Source organism: Talpa europaea (genome assembly GCF_964194135.1).
Source record: "Talpa europaea genome assembly, chromosome: 10".
NCBI lineage: Eukaryota > Metazoa > Chordata > Mammalia > Eulipotyphla > Talpidae > Talpa > Talpa europaea.
The window spans coordinates 9,284,660-9,304,804 of record NC_140077.1 but is presented as its reverse complement, the minus strand read 5'-3'; the positions used below and the strand labels follow the sequence as shown (position 1 = coordinate 9,304,804).

Sequence of the window (20,145 nt, the reverse complement as noted above, 5' to 3'; positions counted from 1 at the left end):
TGTGCCTCTTCTATTATCAAGTTACCCCGCCTGTTCTCACATTCAGAGGGGCCAAGTGAATGGGATCTCTGACCCCGAGCAAAGGGCACACCAGCTGCTTCCCGCCCTCACACGCAAGTTGCTGCCAGGTCTTCCAGCTGGGAATTCTTTCCATGGCCTAGGCCAAAGGACACGTGGGTGTGGAGCGATCCCATGACTGGCTGCACCCTTCTCCCCAGTCGGGGAGCTGGCCGCCCCAGGAAGAGCAGGTGTCCTCTGTGGAGGAGAGTGCATCAGCTGAGTCAGGCCCTGCCACAAAGGCAAGAAGACCCTGAATCAAATCTGCTCGTCTCCCAGTGAAGAAACCAGGCCTTCTTAGAGAAACAGCCAAGTCCAGACCTTGGGTAGGAACGTACAAGATGCCCAGGAACATCTTCACATCCCAGAAGGCAAAGACTGTCAGAGACCACGAATGTCACGGCAGCGGACTCTGGAGCCAACACGAAAAGGCTCCTTCTGGCCCAGATGGGACAATGTGAGCAGCCGCAGAGATAAAACTGCCCGATTTTAAACTACACCGAGGAGGCTAAAATCTATGACTTCTTAATGTGCCCCCCAGCAAAAAAAAAAAAATCAGTACTTCGGAGAACGCTAGGAATGCAACTCAAGCTTTAAAAAGCCTTAAAACTGGAGAGAAAGTCAAGCATGTCTCTTGTCTGCTGCATGAACTATGCACTGAGCCATGAAGCATTTGAGGAGAGAAGTTTCTCCTGGTGGACGAGGTTGAGCAACAGTGGAAGGAGTGATGGGCTAAGGAGGTCGCCACTGGCCACCCCTGGAAGGAAGGACCTGGGCTATGACCATCTGGCACTGACACCCCCAAGGAATCCACTAGCGAAGCTCTCGAGTCCCCGGATGTGACAAAGGGGGGGGGCGGGCGGCCATCCAGGAAGGAGACTGGCCACAAACTCGTACTTGAGCCTGACTGAGCCTCAATCTGCCAGTTTGTAAAACTGCCAGGGGGCAGAGGAACCCACTCCACGGCCTGCAGTGAGCCAAACCCTGACAGAGGAAACTCTGTAGGACAAAGAATGGACAACCCCCCCGCACCCTGATTTCATCAAGTTTATGTTCTTCAGGTAACACTTAGTCAATACCTGCCAAGCCCCAGGCTTTGCCAAGCACCTACCATATAGGAATTCATTCCAGCCTCACAACAACCCTTTGAGGTAAGTGGAATTATCATGCCTACTTTCCAGATGAAAAAAATTGAAGAACAGAGAGGTTGGGTCACTCACCCAAAGTCACGCAGCAAGTGTGCAGGATTAGAACCCAGAGACCACATTCCATCCGTTCCTCCTCCCATCACAAGCACCCGCCTCCCCCTGGAAGGTCCTGAGCCCAAGGCGAGCCCCACTCACTTGCTTTTCCTCAAGGCGTGTTCCACGCTGTGCCCGCGGAACTTCTTGTAGTAGTCGATGAAGGAGAAGGGGAGAGTGATGTTCAGCGGGTTAGTGCGGTCGGGGGCAGCGGCCCTTTTACGTGACTCAAAGGCAATCATTAAGTCGACCCAGGCTGCCGGACGCTTGATTTTGAATTGTTCGATAAAATCCTCTCCAAATATTTTACACAGGAGCTTTTCAAATTCATAGTCTACTCCTAGGGATCCGTAGGGGCCACCTGAGTGGAGAACAAAATGGGAGCCCACTGTGTTAACACAAACCGTCACATGCTGAGCCCGAGGTCTGGGGAACCACCTGCTCTGTGCCCCTGAGTCACAAAACAGCTCCGACTTAGACTCGCTTCGCAGGCTGACTTGCACTAGCACTTTAAAACCCTGAGGTTCTAATTCCACGTGGAGAAACTTTTGCTATAGAAATCATCTTTAAAATCAATTCTATTTTAAATAAATCAGTACCCAATGCACTAGAGACATCATATGGTTTTCCTGCCCATGAAATCCAAGGACGGGGTTTAGATAGCCAGTAGGTGTCACCAGCCCCTATGATCTCCTCCTCAGTGCTGCCTCCACCAAGGAAAGAGCTGCTGCTTTGGCCACTTCAACCCAAGCCCAGGTGACCCGGGACCTCTGTGGGCCGCTTACCCACAGCCCTAAATCCTAGCTGGCATCACATCAGTCACATCACCTAACAGTCGCATCCCTGCAGAACTTCCAAGACAGAATCCCTTGGTCAGGATCTGAACCAGGCTCATCATTTTATGCCCAAACCCAAGTTACAGTGGCTTATGTTTTCAACAACATTGCATTGCATTTTGCTCTCCAGTTTAACACAGGCAGCAGTGTGTGGTGTGACCCACGTGCTGCTGGCCTTGAGAGAATGAAATGCTGGGAAATCTGGAAGGAGACAGTCCTGCAGGGGCTCACCTGTTGCTTTATACAGTTCTTTAAGGTGTCCCTCTGGTAACCGTATCTGATGCACTGTCAGGTCTACGGTGCCACCGCCACTGTCCACGACCACATACTTGTCACCTGGGACAAAAACAGTCATCCTTTACATAGATGGCTTGTCCATCCCGCCTTGAAAGGAGCTGGTGGGTGGGACTTGGTAAACCCAGCCAAGTGCCATCAACACCTCTCATTAGTACGGTGATTTTGCTAATTAACACACAGTGAGTTACTGGAGACTAAAGAGATGCAGTGAGGTCTGCCCAGCAGTGGTGGTTAGCATGGATGATAAGGGGGTGATAAAGGGGTGATCATTAGGACAAAAACACTCATGTCACACGCTGCTGCAGACCCAGCATGGAAAAATGGGTAACTCCCTGCCAAGTTAACTGCACCATAAAATGGTCTGCTGATGAACACAGGCCTTCCTCCAGAACGGGGGCGTTCCAGTTCCTACCTGTCTATCTGGTCCTCATGATATCAGAACATGCATGCTCACAGCTCCAAAAAGAGCTCTCCCCACTCCCAGGGGCAGTGGTCTTTAAAACCAACTGATTTGGCATATTTTTCCAAAAGTAAGAGGGAAAAACAAGAATCCACTTTTGTCAGCAGCACACACACACGTCTAGCAAGGGCAAAGGACATTCAAGGACACTACCTTCCTCCAGCTCGGACCAGATTTCTCCTATGACATTCTCCACCAAAAAGGTCCGACTCTGCCGATTACGCCGTATGTGTTCCTTAGCTAGTGGCCGACAGAAAGAAAATGACGGGTAAGAAAGCATGAAAAAGCGGCAGTCACCTGCAGTCAGTGGAGGCAATAGCATGAGGAGGTTTAGGGATAGAACAGTTAGTGACACATGATCAGAGTGATTCCATCAACATAACACTGGGGATTATGGAGCCAGCTCTTCCAGAGGGAGTGATTTCCACCAGCCTCATCTATGCCTCTGCGAGTGGTTCTGTCCTGTGCCCTCCCTGAAAAGCTCACCCGGAGAGATTCCCTTGTACCGGTGACATTTGGGGGGCAGGGCTTAATAAAATCAGCCCAGGGCCTCCCTGGTGGCACAAGGGGTTAAGCACTGCACTAGAAAGCAATCCACAGCGTCTGCAGCACAAGTTCGATCCCCGGCCGGCCAGGGAGCAACCCACATGGTGCAGCAGACCTCTCCTGTCTCGCCCGCTGCTCCCCTCAGCAGTGTATTTCAGTCAGTCTGCCTGTTCTGTTCCCCACTCTGTCTCTGGTGAATTCTCTCACCTCCCCCCACCCCCATCTCTGGCCTGTACCCCAGCTCTTGTATGCATAAACAAATCTTTAAAAAATAAAAAAATAAATAAAAATAAAATAAAATCGGCCCATTTCCTGGCTTCTCTGCTGCAGGGAGGACACTGTCTGCCCAGCTGCCTGCAGTGTGCTCCGTTAAACAATTTCACCTCCAGGAACTCTGAAGCGAGGAATGTGCGGTATGTTTTCCTGATCTGGACCCTGGGTAAGGGACGTGAGCCATTTCCTGGCCCAGTTGAAGTCAATGCGCTCTTTAGCCACAAGGTGGCGCTTCAGCCATAAGGTGGCGCATCTGCAGCCGGCACCACCTCTTCCAGGGGTTGGGCCATTAGTTAAAAAACGGCCATGCACGGCTAATGAAGCATGTTCTGAGCTCTCAAAAAAAAAAAAAAATTACCACTTTTTTAGGCAAATGAAGCCCCAGATGGTGAAAAATAAACCCTTTACTCATTCAATCCTCTGGAGTGAAATACAATGGCAAACCCTCTGCGGGGTCCACGGGGCAGCGATGAGGACAGAGAAGGACCTGGGGTCTCGGGCACTTGGGCCTTTGGGGTTCTCCTGATTTTGTTCCACCAGGTCTCCCTTCCTGCTGGGAGAGACGGTGTAACTGTCAAATAAGGCTGAGACAGACCCTGCCTGGCTGAGCACACAGGCCACTGCGGAGTCCCAAGGCACAGAGGGACAGAGCGGGAGCACTCCGGGATGCGGGCTACGCTCAAGGCCAGGAACCCAGAGACAGGGTTCCTCAGCGGGGCAGTGTCCCAAAGCAGATCCCCTTCAACCTGAGTGCTGCCTTAGGAAGTATTGAGAAGTGCAGCACAGGTCGCTAATTCTGACGCGAGTTTCCCGTTTCAACAGCTGAGCAGGAACACTGAGGACAGAAAGCCCAGTCGCTCCCCTGAGCCAGTGACCAGGGGTGGAGACAGCATGTGGGCTGAGCATTCGGAACCTTTGTGCACTTGACTTAGTGGCATCAAGCTTGTCTCTCTGGGTACTCTGGAGGCAGACAGGCATTGCTAAAAAAAGCAAACCTGGGATTTAAAGGGGCACCCGAGGACCTCCCTGGTGGCGCAAGGGTTGAGGACAGCGCTATCAAGCTATTACCAGCCACTGCAGCACGAGTTTGATCCCTGACCGGCCAGGGAGCTGACCCACATGGCGCAGCAGACCTCTCCTGACTTGCCCGCTGCACCCCTCAGCAGTGTATTTCAGACAATCCTCCTGTTCTACTCCCCATTCTGTTTCTGGTGAATCCTCTCACCCCCCACACCTCTGGCCTGTACCCCAGCTCTTGTATGCAAAATAAATAAAATAAATCTAAAAAAAGGGGGCGCCTGACCCCATTCATTCCAGGGGGGTCAGATGTGGGGTGTTAACACAGCCCCGGCAGGCTGAGCAGCAACCTTGGACATTGAACGTGGGCGCAATCTCGTGGCTGAGCCTCACAGACTCCACATTTGTCCTTGAAACTGCAGGACAGTGGCCTCTGGGGCAGTCACTCTGGAAGGACGACAAGAGGCCTGGGGGAGACTGGCCTTATGTCTGTGGAATGTGTGTCTGTACTGGGGGTGGCCCCCGTGCCTGGGGGCGAGCAGACAGGCCTGGCTGCGGGACAGAGGGAGGCTGTAGGACACAGCCTCTGGAGTCACCCCCTCCTGCCTCCCGGGGCAGCATGCGGGGCAGGGGCACAGGGGGTGGGTGCCCTGGATGGAGGCCCTCCTCTGGGAATGGAGCTGGGAGCTGGATCCCGGGATGGAGGCAAACCAGCTTCCCCACAGCGCTCCTGGGCTGCACCCTTGCTTATTCCCCTTGTGACCATGACCCTGACCCCGGGTGTCTGCAAACCCAAAGGCCCCAGATTGACCCAGAGTCTTAAATCCCAGGGAAACAGTCCTGGGCCCAAGACTGTGACCAACTTGCATCCAGTTGAGTGTTAAAAAGGAAAAGCTCCTAAAATACCCGCCTGGGCCTCCCCGGGCTGCTTCCCCTAGTGCGAGCAGCCGAGGGTCAGGAAAAAAAACCAGCTCTTTCCATCGGAGGGTGGAACGCTTGCCCGTTTCATGGCAAAGACACATAATGAGCTCATCACACACCACGCGGCCCCCGCGAGTGAGTCAACAATAAATCAACAGTCTTAATGGAGGAATTAATAGCAGGCAAGTGGGATTAGATTAAGAATCAGTTAATAGACAAGAAGGATGAAGAGCTAGTAAAAGGCAAGGCCAAGAACAGCTCTCGGGCGGCCCAGCCCTCAGGTTCCTGAAGAGAAGCACCCGCCCCCCTCCTAAGGCACTTGGATGGCTGATGAATCAGGGAAACCATGGCTGAGTTTACAGGGTTCCTGGGAGGGCCTGGGCAGTGGGGCTGAGCCCAGAGGGGCTTACACCTTCCTCTCCGGGAGGCCGACATTGCAGCACCCAGTGCCTTTTGATAACCTGAGGCAGAGACACATGCAGGGCGGGAGTGGGGAGAGCAGGGAGGGGGAAGAGAGAGCCGGAGGTACCCTGTGCAAACCCAGCTCCTACTGTGTCACTGGAGCTGTACCCATTGACCGCCGCCTTGCTGCTCAGCTCGATCATCTGGTGCAGCCGCAGCTTCCGGCAGTAGATGGAGGCGGCCTCAGGCTCCAGGGCAATGATGAGCTGCTCCGAGTTCTCGGGGGAGGCCAGGCCCGCCTGCAAGACAGAAGCGGCAGCTGGGACCTGGGCCCCTGAGCAGGACCACTCAGAGGACCCCCCCCCCATGCCTTGGGCTGACTCCCCAAGTAAAATCCATCCACAGGTCTCGGCAGAGCTTGAAGTCAGGGTGATCAGGGGTTGGGCCCCAAGTCAGGCACCCAAGCGCCCCTACCCCAAGTGACCAAGAAATACATAAGCACTTTTGGAAACTGCAAAGCCCTCTGGGGCATGGGAGGTCTTGCATTAAGGGCTTGCTTGGCCCAAACTGAGGAGCAGGAAGAAGGAATGGCCCCTAAACCTTGACCACCATCGAGAACAGCGGGAGGCAGAGGGTCTGTTTCTAGTTACAATATGCCTGCAGTCTGAGCAAGGGGCAGCAGTGCTTACTTTGGTGGCCAAGGAAGTGCCATGGCCAGCCCTCAGATGCCACTCTGACTTTGCTGGATGGGACTCCCCCTGGAGAAAGCGCCTCCCAGAACCCCAGAGGATCCCTCACTTTCCACTGTGGTGGCGAAGTGGGGAGGGGGCAGCTGGCAGTGATTTCACTTGCAGCCTTCAACCCTGTAACAGCAGAGATGCTCCTGCTCTATGGCTTCAGGCTCATTCTAGTCACAGTGCTGCAGACCCAAAGAATGGCCCATTCTGTGGGCTCTGGGCCCATGTGTGATGCACTCAGGGGAAACAAGCCTCCAACCTGGTCCTGGCCCCAGCAGGAGAAACTCAGAAGGGCAGCTCAGATGGACTGGCTCCCCACATCGTGGCCTGTCCAGGCCCAGCTCCCACCCAGATGTGAGGATGGAGGAAAGTGAGCAGCCAGCAGCCAGCTGGGCCTACAGCCTAAGACTCTCTCAAAGCTGGGGATGCAGAGTGGGCTTGGAGGAGGGTGGCCCTCAGCGGGAAGGTAGCAAGACAAAGGCTGCGTGGCTCCAAGGCTGCCGTCAGGTCCAACCGGCCAGATGAATCCCATGTCCAGGAAAAGCCACACAGCCTGGGCCTGTCTTGAACCAGCTACTTTCACTGTCCTCAGCCAGAAGCAGAGGCCATGGCCCCAGCAACAAACTCCCAAGGAGGCCACTGTAGGAGCTGCGGGGCGAGGCAGAGGAGGAAGCTGGCTCTGCACAGATTGCACCCTCCAGGAGGGTCCCAGAGCTGCGGTGGACACAAGAAGCAGGGTGTGAACCAGCGTAGCCGGAGGCTCAAGACCCACCTGTGGTCTCTGGGCGGGAGAGGCCAGCGCCGGAGACAGGCCTAGCTCCAGGGTGAGCCCACTCTCTTCCCAGCACAAGCCTGGGGCCTGGCAGCCAGGGGGAGAATTGGGGGTCTCTGCCTAGGTTAGGGTCACCTGGAGAGAGGAGCTCTCTCTGGCATCGCTAGTTCTGCCTCCAGCTGGTAGCTCCTGCTACGGCTCTGCAGAGAGCTCCTCAGCACGGCGCTTTGCAGATTCTGCCTCCAACCCCAGATGCAAGCAGACTTGTCTGGTCGCCTGCAAGATAGTGTTCTTCTGAGGTAGCAGTCTTGCCTCGTAGCACACGGCGCTCAGAGGGTGGATGCTGCAGGAACGAATGGCCCGTCCCTCTAGCCAGCCTCACTGGCCGTTGCCGTCTCTGAACCCGAGCAAGAACATTCTGCAGACGAGACACCGGAGCCTACAGCCCGCGTGTGAACAGGAGTGCACCACCCCAGCTGACTCCTCCGGAATCTGGGGCAGCGGGAGCACCCTCCTAGTAGCTTTCTAGGGTGTTCCTCTGTGGTCACGAGCCCCACTGGGAGGAGCAGGTGGGTGAGAAAATCTCGCTCCAGGAAGGCGGGGGACACGGGTGCCACAGCAGCTCCTCTGCCCCGGGCTCTGCTGTGCTCCGGGAAAACCCACCAGGGCAGTGTCTGTGGCCGAGGAACGCAGCCTGACTGGCTGAGAGCCCGCTGGCCGGGCTCCGGCGACAAAGGCCACACCGCCTCTGGCTGGCGTCACGGGTGGCTGCAGTGGCCTGTTTCCTGTTTGATCATCTTCCACTGCGGTTTGCTCAGAAAGGGAGGCACATGCAGGCGGCAATGTCATGTTAGATGAGATCATCGTACCGAGGGGAACAGCGTTTTTATTGAACAGGGCTCTGGAACCTACCAGAGTGACTTATTTTAGACAAAAAGCATCTGGAAATAGGGTGGATGCCCTCCGGGATTCATGGAATGATCTCCCCATTCTAGGTCTTTTATGAAGCCCTGGAAGAGGGATCAGCTGATTTTCCTGCAACCCTCTGAATGCCCTTAGAGGGCCTCAAGGTGGCCAGAGCCAAAGTAGGTTTAACCTACTTTGTCAACATGCACTTAATGTAAGAGGAGTTTTTGGCTTTTGCATGAAATGGTATTGGTGTCAGCTGTTTCTTGGTAGTGGATCTCAGACCTCTGAGTGGGGGCCCCCAACCCAGCCACCCCGTGGGAGATGCCGCAATACCTCCTCTCCCACTCTGCATCCAGGCTGCCTCCCCTCTACCACCAGACAGTGGAAGCCCGAAGCTCAGCTGCTGGAGGACTGTGCTGTGGACTGGCGCCTCTGATAAGCCTGGAAGGAGGGTTCCCTTCCTACATGCCCCTCAGGGCAGACGGGGCAGCTTCCAGGCTCTCTGAGCAAGCACCTCTCTCTCCTCTTCCTCTGACTCTCTGTCTGTCCATCTGTCAGGCAGATGGACAGCACTTTGGATGGAAGGATTGGTGGACAAGTGCCACCTCGAAGAAGGAAACAAATGCCCGCCTCGTTGAAGGAAACAAAGAGCACGAGGCACCCAGGCAGTGGCCAGGTGAGCACCCTCGGGGCCCTGAAGCTGGCTGGCCCAACCCAGGGTTGTCCAGAGAGACAGAACCAGTGGGAGGTAGCATGTAGAAAAAGAGATTTTTATAAGCAATTGGTGCACACAATTCTGAGGCTAAGTCCCAAGATCTACAGCTGGCAGCTGGCAGCACTGGAGCGCTGAAGGCATCATCCTGACTGAGCCCCAGGGCCTGAAACCCAGGAGAGCTGAAGTGCCGTTCCCTTCTGAAGGCTGGCAGGCTTAAGGCCCAGAAAGAACCCATGTTTCGGTGAAAGCCCAAGAGCAGGGGTGAAGGTTGTCCCAGCTTGAAGGCAGTCAGACAGGAGGAATTCCCTCTTAGTCTAGGGAGGCTCAGTCTTTTGGGCTCTTCGGGTCTTCAACTGATTGGACGTGGCCCACCCACCTTAGGGATGGCTGTCCACTCTACTCAGTTAACTGATTTAAATGTTAATCTCATCCAAAGTCACCTGCCCAGAATGTTTGACCGATTTCTGGATATGCCTTGGCCCAGTCAAGTTGACACACAAAATTAATCATCCTAGGTATTCATCTTCCTTCCCCTGTGTAATGAATGGGGTAAGGAGGGAGAGTTGGAGAGATGTGAATTCTGGCCATAGAGTAGCAAACTTCATTTCCATTTTTTCCCCTGGGGACTCTTCCCGAGGACAGGCTGAAGAGACTGCAGAGAAGTCGCAAACAATGGTGCCCCAAAATGCCCTCTCTGGCATCTCCCAGAGGTGCCAAAGCCTTCAATGGACCAGTCACTCAGCTTCCAGCTACTTGAGAAGTGGCCCCTGATGGTCCCTCGGACATGAATCGAGGGCTCCCTGGCACACACAAGGCCTGGGATGGGCTTGTTTAGTGAATGAAGGAGAGTGAAGGATAGAATTCCCCCCCCCCTTAAGTCCTGTCAGTGATGTAACGGGGATACAAGGATCAAATCAGAACCACAAGGGACCAAAAAGCAAGCTGCCAATCACAGAACAAGGCAGAAGTTACCCAGCAAGGAGCGGCTCGTCTCACCCACACCGTGTCTCGAGACTTCAGAAAGCAAACTCCATCCACACACGCTGGCGACGCGGCCCTGGTGGGAACCTGGGACCTGGTAGGAACCGTGGACCCTGCCCCTCTCCAGGGCGTCATTTGATTCCCCAAACCCCACGGACACTGCCCCCTGCCTGGAGTCCTCCCTGACACCCCCATCCCATGCAGGGGGCCTCTCCCCCGACCCGGCTCAGAGGCAGGCCTCAGGAGCGCCCTCCACTCTGCTTCCAGCCCCCCCACACACACACCGCTTTCTCTCTCGGGCTAAAAATAAGAACTGACCCTTTTCAGGGTCACAAGATTCCTGGGGTGGAAAATGAGAGTCAAAGCCACGAATCTGGAAGGTTATTCCTGGGAAACACTCGGAGCTCCAGGTGTGGCTGCCCCGTCGCGGGTCCCAGGGTGCTGCGGGTCCCAGGGTGCTGCGGATCCCGGAGGCCACACTGCGGAGCAGCGCGTCCAGGGCTCCCGGGACAGCTAACCTGCATGTGTGCGTCTTCCTCTCTGAAGAAGTTGCCTCTCTGGAGCCTCCACCCTCTTCCTTCATCCTTATAAAAACAAGTCTATTTTTGGCAGCTACATGGAGGGAGCCAGATTCTCACGCTGAGCAGAGGAGATGGTCTGGGGCTGGAGAGGGGTGGGGAAGGAGGAGAAGGGAGGGGAGGGGAGGGGAAGGGAGGGGAGGGGAGGGGAGGGGAGGAGAGGGGAGGAGAGAGGCGGGGAGGGGAGGGGAGAGGAGGGGAGGGGATGGGAGGGGAGGCAGTCCTCGTGGACTCTACCTGCGCTGGAGGGAAGCCCAGGAATTGTATACAGACATCAGGGCCTCCCCCCGCCCCCCACATCTGACTCTATCAGGTTGACTCGGTGGGTGTTTTGGAAGAGAAGGTTCAAACAGGTCAGCTCAAGGTCAGAGGTCTGTCCCTGGGAAGGTGGGCAAGCTGTGCCCTGAGAGGCATGCAGGGGTGGGGGGCTGTGCAAGGGGACGCCACTGCCTCCGTGACCTTCCCGAACTGAAGCTCAGCATGGAGAGCTGGCCCGGCGCTGGGGGGGCCTTCCATGAGCCAGCGCAACACAGCAGCTCTGTCCCGGGGCTCAGAACGGCAGGTCAGCATGAAATGCTGCTCTTGTCACTCAATTACACCCTTGTGGAAGCCCCTCAGGACACTGAGAGTTGGGGCCACGAGGGTTTGGGGCAGCAGAGGGGCCCCCAGTTGCTGGCCATGGACAGGGGCACCTTGCTGACCGGATGCATCTGAGCTACACCGCGGCCCTCACCCTGGCACTTACCTCCGCCAGGGTCGGCAGCCCTCACCTCCCTCTAGGCGGTGACATGTGACCTGGTGGTGGACACACAATGCACAGACCCTGCCCTTCATCTTGCAGCTGCCTGTGCAGCTCAGTCTCACACCAAGCTGACGCCCAAGACACCAGCCACACTTTAGTCCCTCCTGACTGACATCTTTTCCTTGAGGAAGTTCTTACTTCCTTTCCCCCGTGGAGAAAAAGTCTCAGAAATCCCAGGCCGAGACACCCAGGGGGAGAATGAAAGGAAACACACTGAGCCAGAGAGAAAGCTGAACCAGGACCTCCCCTGTCCTTCAACCCGTTTCTCCCTCAGGAGGAAAATGGGAACAGGAAGGCCCCGTCCTGGTCCCCCTGCCTACAGGAGCCTCCTTGCTGCTTCCCCAGGAGGCCTGAGGATGCTAGGGAACCTGAGTGGGGTGACAGCCAGCCGTGGGCACCTGGGCCCCTCGCTCACCTGGTAGGCAGCCTGTCTCATGAACTGCTTGGCCGGCTGTTTCCAGATGGCAGGCACCGTGATCACCCATCTGACATCAGCGTTCTCGAACTCCGAACCTGCCTGGTCGCTCAGCTCCTGAAGTCAAGGGAAAGGCAGCAGGTCAAGCGGATGTTGCTGGTCCCTGTGGTTTCCCTGCCCTCCAGGCTCCCTGGCCATGAACTCTCCAGATGGCTACTCCGCAGCCTCCAGAACTTACAGCGTCAGGCAACAGGGGGTTGTTTCCTGAATACTCACCAGCCATTTTCACTCACTGGGTGTGCCTGCAGGCGGGAGGCAGGCAGAGCAGGGGCCTCTGGCCACTTGCTGATCCTGTGACTCTGGGCAAGCGACAGCCTCTCAGCCTGTTTCCTTACCGGTACAGTGATAACACCTAGCTCCTGAGGGTGTTGGCAAGAGCGATGGTTTCCTGAGGGCTCTGTTCCTGGAGACTTTGCTCTGTGTCAACCCTGCTAACACACTGCATCTATCAGCTCCAGGAACCCACCTGTTAGGGAGGAACTGGCCTGTGCCACACTTGGAAAACGAAGGCCTGACCTGTTCAGTGTCTCTTTGACAACTGCTCAGCTAAAAAGTGGCACAGCCCAAGTCTGGCCTGACTCTGAAGACCGAGGTCTTGATTAAATTGTTGCAGGTGTCCTCATATCCAGAACCAGGCCTGGCCCACAGTCACGCTTAGCCCCCAGTGGCAGTGCTAGCTCTAGTCGTCTCTGTCCTCCACCTGGCCCCCAGCCTGGCACACGAGGGGGACTTCCTGGCAGGATGGGAAAGCTGTGAGTCATACTGCCCTTCACTTCTGGCCGAGGTACACCATGTCAGCAGAGCCCAAGTGCATAAATGAGATGGGTGGGGCTCGCAGAGGTTTCTACCACGGCCGTGTAGGCAAACTATGTCTCTGGAATACTGCTCAGACTCAGTATTCCCATCTGTATGATGGAGGGAATGAAACGACCTTGCAGCATTCCTGGCAAGACTAAATGAGAACACACAGAGGGTCTGGTCTGAGAAGGCCCCTATGAACGCTAGCTCCTCTCGTCTTCCCCTCCTATTGCCGCATTCGCCAGCACATCTATACATGCTGATGGGCTCTGGGGGCACGTTTCAGAAGGCAGACAGGCTGAGGGGTTTTCTGACAGGTGTCTGATTTTCCCTGTGGTTTCACAAAGTTATCCAGGGTTGCCCCACCCTCTCAGTAAACGCAGTTCCTCTTTGATCAGTAAGCTATTATTTTTTGCCCTAAAATTTTATTTTCACTTTTCATTAAGATAAAATACCCACGGCCTCCCTAGTGGCCCAAGGGGTTAAGCACAGCACTGTGAAGCTATCCACAGCCACTACAGCAAGAGTTCGATACCTGGCCAGGCAGAGAGATACCCCCATGGCGCAGCAGACCTCTCCTGTCTCACCAGCTGCTCCCCTCAGCAGTGTATGTCAGTCAATCCGCCTTTTCTGTTCCCCATTCTGTCTCTGGTGAATCCTCTCACCCCCCACACCTCTGGCCTGTACCCCAGCTCTTGTATGCATAAATAAATTTTAAAAATAAAAAGATGGGCCTCCCTGATAGCACAGGTGGTTGAGCGCAGCGCTGCGAAGCTGTCCACAGCCTCTGCAGTGTGGGTTCAATCCCGGCCAGCCGGGGAGATACCCACATGGTGTGGCAGACCTCTCCTGTCTCACCCGCTGCTCCCCTCAGCAGTGTATTTCAGTCGATCCACTGTTTTGTTCCCCACTCTGTCTCTGGTGACTCCTCTCACCCTCCTGCACATCTGGCCTGTACCCCAGTTCTTGTATAAACAAAAAAACAAATAAATAAATCTTTAAAAAAAAATAAAAAGATAAAATACCCAGAGTGAAATGCATGGTCGGCAACAACTTTGAAGTGCACACTTCAGTAGTGTTAGTACCTTCAGCTGACTTTTTTAAAAACATGTTTTAAAAAACTCCTCTGCTTTGGGCAGAGACAAAGCTGTCATGTTTTGCTTGTGTCTGAATCACACTTTATTTCCTTGCAGGGTTTTGGAAGAAGGTGAGCCCGGCATGTGTGGGGAGGGCGCTAAGACCATGCCCACGGCCCCTGAGCAATTTCAGACCCCGGACAGGAAAAGGCTCAGAACGTGAATGATGTGAGCGAGGAGCTCCTTGGGCTGAATGCAGAGCAGTCTGTGTGCCCAGGATGGACACAACCTGGGAGGGAAGGGGACCTGGCATGGGGGGCCAGTGTAGCCACTATGGCACAGCTTCCTCCGTGATCGGAGGGTCTGCTTCACGTATCTGACCTCTGGTGAAGGGCCCAATGCCTGTAATCCTGCTTTTCCTCGTGGGATTTCTCCACAGCGTGCCCACTGCGGGAGAAGAGGTGCACAGGCTCCCGGAGCCTCTGGCTCAGCTGACCGTGTTCACAACCACCCGGCCACCCCGACCTTCTGCACCCCCACCTCTCCCCTCCCCTCTGGAGTGGGCAGCTGCCTCCTCTCCTGTTGTCATGGCCTTTCTCAAGTCCTAAACTTTCCCCGGGGTCCCCTGGACGCCCCTCCCAGTACTCTGCCTCCCTCTGCTCCCTCATCTTCCTCAGGCCTGCCCTGTGTGGTGCAGGCAGACAGGCCACCAGGTGCCCAGCCTGACCTCTGGCGCCCTTGCTAGTCAGGTTGACATGGGCCCACCTCTCTCCCCTTCTCCAGGCCCCAACAGCCTCACTACACGCTTTCTTTTGCGGGGTCACCGTCCTCCTAAGAGCAAACCCAACCACCCCCCCACCCCATCCCTCTCAGTACTTTTCTCTTTCCCTCCTTTTTGGCTGGAAACTCCCCCCTCCCCACCCAGTCCACTTCTCCCCAGCCCCTCTTTCTTCCTGGTGTTCATGCTTCCCAAGTGGCCCCACTCGCCCTCAGCCTCACCCTTAGCCTCCAGAAAAATCTGCTTCAGATCCAGGCCAGCTGCTCAGCTCACACCCACGCAGCTCTTCTCCACCCTGCAGCCCTCTGGACCCCCCGTGGGCTCCCCTGCTCTAATACTGTGCGTGCGGCCGTGGCATTTCCCTACAGCAATCCTTCATGAATTCCCATTACCCCAGAAGTCCCTTCGCTTGGCATCTGAGTCTCAAACACAGCTTGCTGTTCCCGTCCAACCTCCCAGCCTCTCCCACTCCTAACTGCCTGCTCCCCGTAGCTGTCTGCTATCTTTTCTTCCTCCTGGAGCTGTTCTTGTGCCATGTGGCCAACTTGAAATACCCACTCTTCCAGCTGCTTCCTGGGAGGCCCCCTGCCACCTCCTACAGGGAGCCCTCCCTGCTGCAGGCAGAATCTCTGCCTCCATCCACACCCAGCTACCCCCTCACCGCAATGACTGCATACTCCTTCAGTCTGTGTTTATTCCTACACTGCCAGAACTTGCGTGTGAACCTGGCACCTAAAAGTACTCCAAAGGAAATAAATTTACATGGATAAAAGCAGTAATATGTTCCTACTTCTCCATCTCTCTCTAGCCCTATTTCTGGAATTCTAGTCTATTTCTGCTCTATTTATTGTATTTCTAGAACTCACCAGATTTCTTCTAGTGATCACAATACCAAATGTTTCCGAAGTTCCCAATTCTTTTTGGCTAAAGCTCTTTAATCATCTGACTTATACCCACTCATCACCGAGCCTGGGGTGGGGGACACCGAGTAGATATGATCCACTTAGAAATGAGCTGCTTTCCACATTCTGGGCCCTCACTGTGCAAACTCTGCAAGGACAATCCAGCCGGTTCACACGATCAGCTTCTTCCAGGGTCTCATGGTGAGGGGGTGGGGGAGCACTGGGAAGAGGGAAGTGCAGGAGGAGGGACGAGCAGCGACCAAGAGTCACTGCACCCGCCAAGGGAGCATTTCATGTTAACATTTCCTTTAATATGAAACCACCCAGGAGGTACCTGCCTGCCTCTTCAGGCTAGGAGAGTGGGTACCAGAGGGGTTAAGCACCTCACCCAAGATCACACAGCTGGTAAGCATGTCTTCTTTCTTTTTTGTTATTTCACTGATATAATTTGCCTACCATTTTAAAGGATGCAGTTCAGTGGGTTTTAATGTATTCCCAAGGTCATGCAAACATCATACTGGCTCATTTCATCACCAAACAAAGGGGTAACTGGGTGTGGATGAAGGCAGAGATTCTGCCTGCACCAAACAAGAAGCCCACTCCCTTGAGCAGTTCTTCCTCATTCCCACCTGACAACTGCCCATCTGCCTCTTTCTCCATGGGTTTGCCTATCCTGGACACTGTACACAATGGAAGCACACATTGTGTGGCCTTGTGTGGCAGCCTCCTTGTACTGACCATATCCTCCAGGTTATCCAGGCTGCAGCACATGTCAGAGCTTTGTTCCTTTTCATGGGTGACTAATATTCCCATGGGGTTACCAGTTCACCCACTGATGGGCAATCGGGGTGTCTCCGTGTTTTAGCTCTTGTATTAAACAGAGCTGCTGTACACACAGGGACCAGCTTTTGCGTGAATATTTGTTTTCATTTCTCTTAGGTCCCCATTGAGGAGTGGGATTGCTGGGTTTGCACCGTTTTCCATTCCCACCAGCAGCAGGAGGGTGCCTCCTGCATTCTCAAGGCAAAACCTCTGCTCTGCCTCCAGGCTGTCCCTGCCGCCCCAGCTGGCGTACCTCAGCCCTCCAGCCAGCGGGCACCGGCACTCGTCTTACCTTCAGTGCCTGCTCCTTAAAGTACTGCAGGGCGTAAGCAAAGATTTCCAGGGCTTTGACCTTCTTGCCATTTGCCGCTGTCAAGTCCGTATCCATGGTGAGGTCCTGGTGGGGGACGGGGGAAGGAGAGAGTAAGAAGACTGAGAAGCAGAGACAGGCCTCTGCTCCAGGAGCTGCGGCTTGGAGATCTGGGAACACAGGAGCCTGACATGGAGTAAACCCCCCGAGGGGCCTGGCAGCACTGTCCCCTTAGGAGGAGGAGGAGGCCCTGGCTGTTCCTTCAGCCCCTAAATCCACTTCTCCCTCCTCCTTTTTTTTTTTTTTTCCCCCCTCTCTCTCTCTCTTTTGGATCCTCTAAGAGCTGAGGTTTTGGGGCAGCATCAGAGCCCAGGAAGACAGGGAAGGCAGCTGGCGCCACTGCCGATGAGATTTACATGCTATTTCCATACACAGACACACTAGCCCCCCTTGGGAGCCCCCCTAATGGATCTGAAATCATTTCGGCTGCATGATGCTAAACAGACATGACACTCTCGTTCCCCATTGAGCTGCCAGCCAAGTCACCAAAATAGAAGACTCCTATTTTAAGGCTTGCATAGTCCCGGGCCAAATCTCAGGGAGCCGTGCACCACTGCCTCCCTTCTCTGCCAGAAGCTCCCGCAGCCGCTGAGTGTGTTCTGGTCCTGGGTGGAGGCTGCCCTGTGAGGGCCCAGATGCTGGGGGGACTGAGGTCACTCAAAAATGACAAGAAAGAGCCCCAGAGGGTGGGCAGAGAATGGGAGTAAACATCAGGAGGAAGCCCCCGAGTCTCCTGGTATGAACAGGCTCCTTACCGCCAGGGGAAAACACCAGTGGGGCGTCTGGATCGATCCAGGCTGGGTAATTAGGCTTTACCTGGAGTGTAAAAGGGCGTCAGCTGCTAAACCAGCCTGGTGGAGCCTGCCAGTCTCCTGCCTGCCCATCTGCACAGCTCCCACCCCAGGTGCTCCACGGGGTCACCCCGCTGCCCCAGGGCCCCAGGCTCAGAAAGACTGAGCACCAGGAAGCCTCCGGCTCAGGAGCAGAGTCCTGTCTTCCACCTGCATAGGGCTGCTGCTCGGCCTGCACCCCATGGTGGGGCAGAGGGTGCATTTCTAGCACAAGTTTGTGGGCTTCACAGAAAAAACCCCAGCGTGAGCACAGCACCTCGGAAGGCAGGGGCTGCCTGCTGGGTTTCCCTTTAACCTTTGTTAACTGCTGCAAACACTTCCCAGCAGACCCAGGAAAGCAGTGCGGACCAGCCACCGATTGGAACTTACTGGGAACCAGACATTCTGCTTGGATTCTCTTGAGTCCTTATAACATCCCCACGAGGGCGTCACCACCAGTGCCCCCAGCTTATAGATGAGGTAAAACAAGGCACGGAGAGGTTAAGTGACTTGGATTAAGTGTCTAAAAGGCAGCAGACGCAGGATTTAAACCCAGGCTGCCTGGCCTTAAGGTCAGGATCTTAAACACTGTCGCCATCCTGCATCTTCAAGTACAGAGTCAAGGAAAATTCATGGGGTAAAATGCTAAATTGAAAAAACTGCACCCTGTGGCCCAATCTTTTCCACGAAGCTTGGGGAGGGGGCTGCAATGTCTAAGACATCTTGCAGGACCCTGGCATGTGGGGGTGTGGGAGCAGAGCTGCTTTGGGTGCTGGGACTCCCATCCCTGAGCGGCTGCCTTCCTGAGCTGCCCCTCCCCCCCACAGAGGGTTAAATGGACCCCTTGTTACTAGATGTTATTTCCACATTGGTTAGTTTATAGCAGACACTGCCCTGAGCCCCTGAATGTTCCCCAGCCCTCAAGTCCCTCCTCCAGTCTCCCCCATCTCCCAACAATCCAGCAATAGAAGGGGGAGCTCCTAGCACGGCAGGCGCCCCCAGCCCCTATGTCCAGACTCCAGCCAATGTCCACTCTGATGGGTCAGTTCCCAAGGCAAGCAAGTTGTCAAATGTGCTGACTATCTCCTGCCCAGGTGGGCATCTGAGAACGCTGGGCATCCCACAAAGGTGTCCAGTTGGCTTCTAAAATCAAGGTAGATGGACTTGACTTCTGCTTGGGAGGAACGTGAGGCGGCCCAGGGTTGGGAAGATGCCCCAAGGCTGGAGGATCATTGTCTCTCAGCAGTGAGGACGGGGCCGGGGAGGGCTCACTCACCCCAGTGGTGTGCAGCTTCATCTTGAACTTCTCCAGGTACAGCCACTGCTTGGCCTCGCTGGGGTCCAGGTCGTGGTAGAAGTCCCTGGCAGCGTACCCGAAGCTGTGGAACTTCCGCTCGGGAGTCAGCAAGATGGTGGTGGGTGTCTTCTGGTTGGACACCCCGGGGTCGCCCCCTTCCCATCGCCTGTCACCGAGGAAACGCAGAGATGATGGGATATTCTGTAGGATTCCCTGTCTGAGCACCTACTGTATGCACACCTGTGAGAGGCAGGTGGTGCAGCTTACAGCAGCCTCTGCAGATGCACCCAGGTGCAGGAGGTTGAGCAGCGGTTAGAGATGCCACTTCAGTTAAAAAGAAGCACAAAAGGGGGGGCCTCCCTGGTGGCACTAGGGGTTGAGATGCAGCACTATGAAGCTATCTGCAGCCTCTGCGGCACAAGTTCGATCCCTGGCCAGGGAGGTGACCCACATGGGCAGCAGACCTCTCCTGAGTCACCCACTGCTCCCTTCAACAGTGTATCTCAAAGGATCCACCTGTTCTGCTCCCTGCTCTGTCTCTGGTGAGTCCTCTTGCTCCCCACCCTGCATCTCTGGCCTGCACCCCAGCTCTTGTATACAGAAATAAATAAATCTGTAAGTAATGTGCTTGCTTGCTTTCCCCCTTTGCTTTTTCAGTTTGCAAGCGACCAATAGCAGCTATGCAGGTGGCTTGAGTCCTCTTTGAAACAAGGCAGGTATAACAAGCACATAAACACAAGTCTTCTCCGATGGAAAGGGGGCTTGGAAAGGGGCCCCAGAAGCAGAGGTGCCAGGTGGTGGGGGAGAGGAGAGTGCCACGTTCAGGGGAGACTTCAGAGTGAGAGACGAGTGGATCGCCAGGGAGGGAAGGGCATGCCTGGTTGCTCAGGGGTGGGCAAGCGCAAGACCCGGATGGAGACGATCAGGGATCGTGTGGGAGAGACGAGGCGCCTGTGATAAAGAAGTGGGATTGTGTGAGCGGGAAGGAGGTTGGGGAAGAGGCTGGAGCCACGCTGAGGAGAAGGCTGAGGGGCTAGAGATATGTTCATGGAGCAATGGGGAGCCTCTGCAGTTGCAGAGCAAGGGCACGACAGAATCAGAGCTGCTGTCGACCAGAGCAAGCTGGACTGAAGGGAGGAGCCGGGACGCCGGGAGGCTGAGGCGGAGGCCCAGGCCTCGTCTGGAGCAAAGATGAATGGGCCGAACAAGGACGGGGACTGTCCAGAGGGGGAGCAGTGCCAAGAGGCCTGGTG

At 55.3% G+C, this 20,145-nt stretch overlaps 1 protein-coding gene across 2 annotated transcripts in view; it reads right to left on the bottom strand.

Annotated features, from left to right (window-relative positions):
- HSPA12A (heat shock protein family A (Hsp70) member 12A) overlaps window positions 1–20,145 on the bottom strand; it is a gene marked incomplete at both ends in the record, with an annotated part of 106,475 nt that overhangs the window by 2,547 nt on the left and 83,783 nt on the right. For both annotated transcript variants that reach the window (XM_084244635.1, XM_084244636.1), the window contains 7 exons: window positions 1,401–1,659; window positions 2,366–2,470; window positions 3,045–3,131; window positions 6,178–6,349; window positions 11,960–12,076; window positions 16,688–16,792; window positions 18,872–19,058. In XM_084244635.1, the coding sequence (XP_084100761.1) occupies window positions 1,401–1,659; window positions 2,366–2,470; window positions 3,045–3,131; window positions 6,178–6,349; window positions 11,960–12,076; window positions 16,688–16,792; window positions 18,872–19,058 (1,032 nt within the window). The remainder of the gene's footprint in view (window positions 1–1,400; window positions 1,660–2,365; window positions 2,471–3,044; window positions 3,132–6,177; window positions 6,350–11,959; window positions 12,077–16,687; window positions 16,793–18,871; window positions 19,059–20,145) is intronic.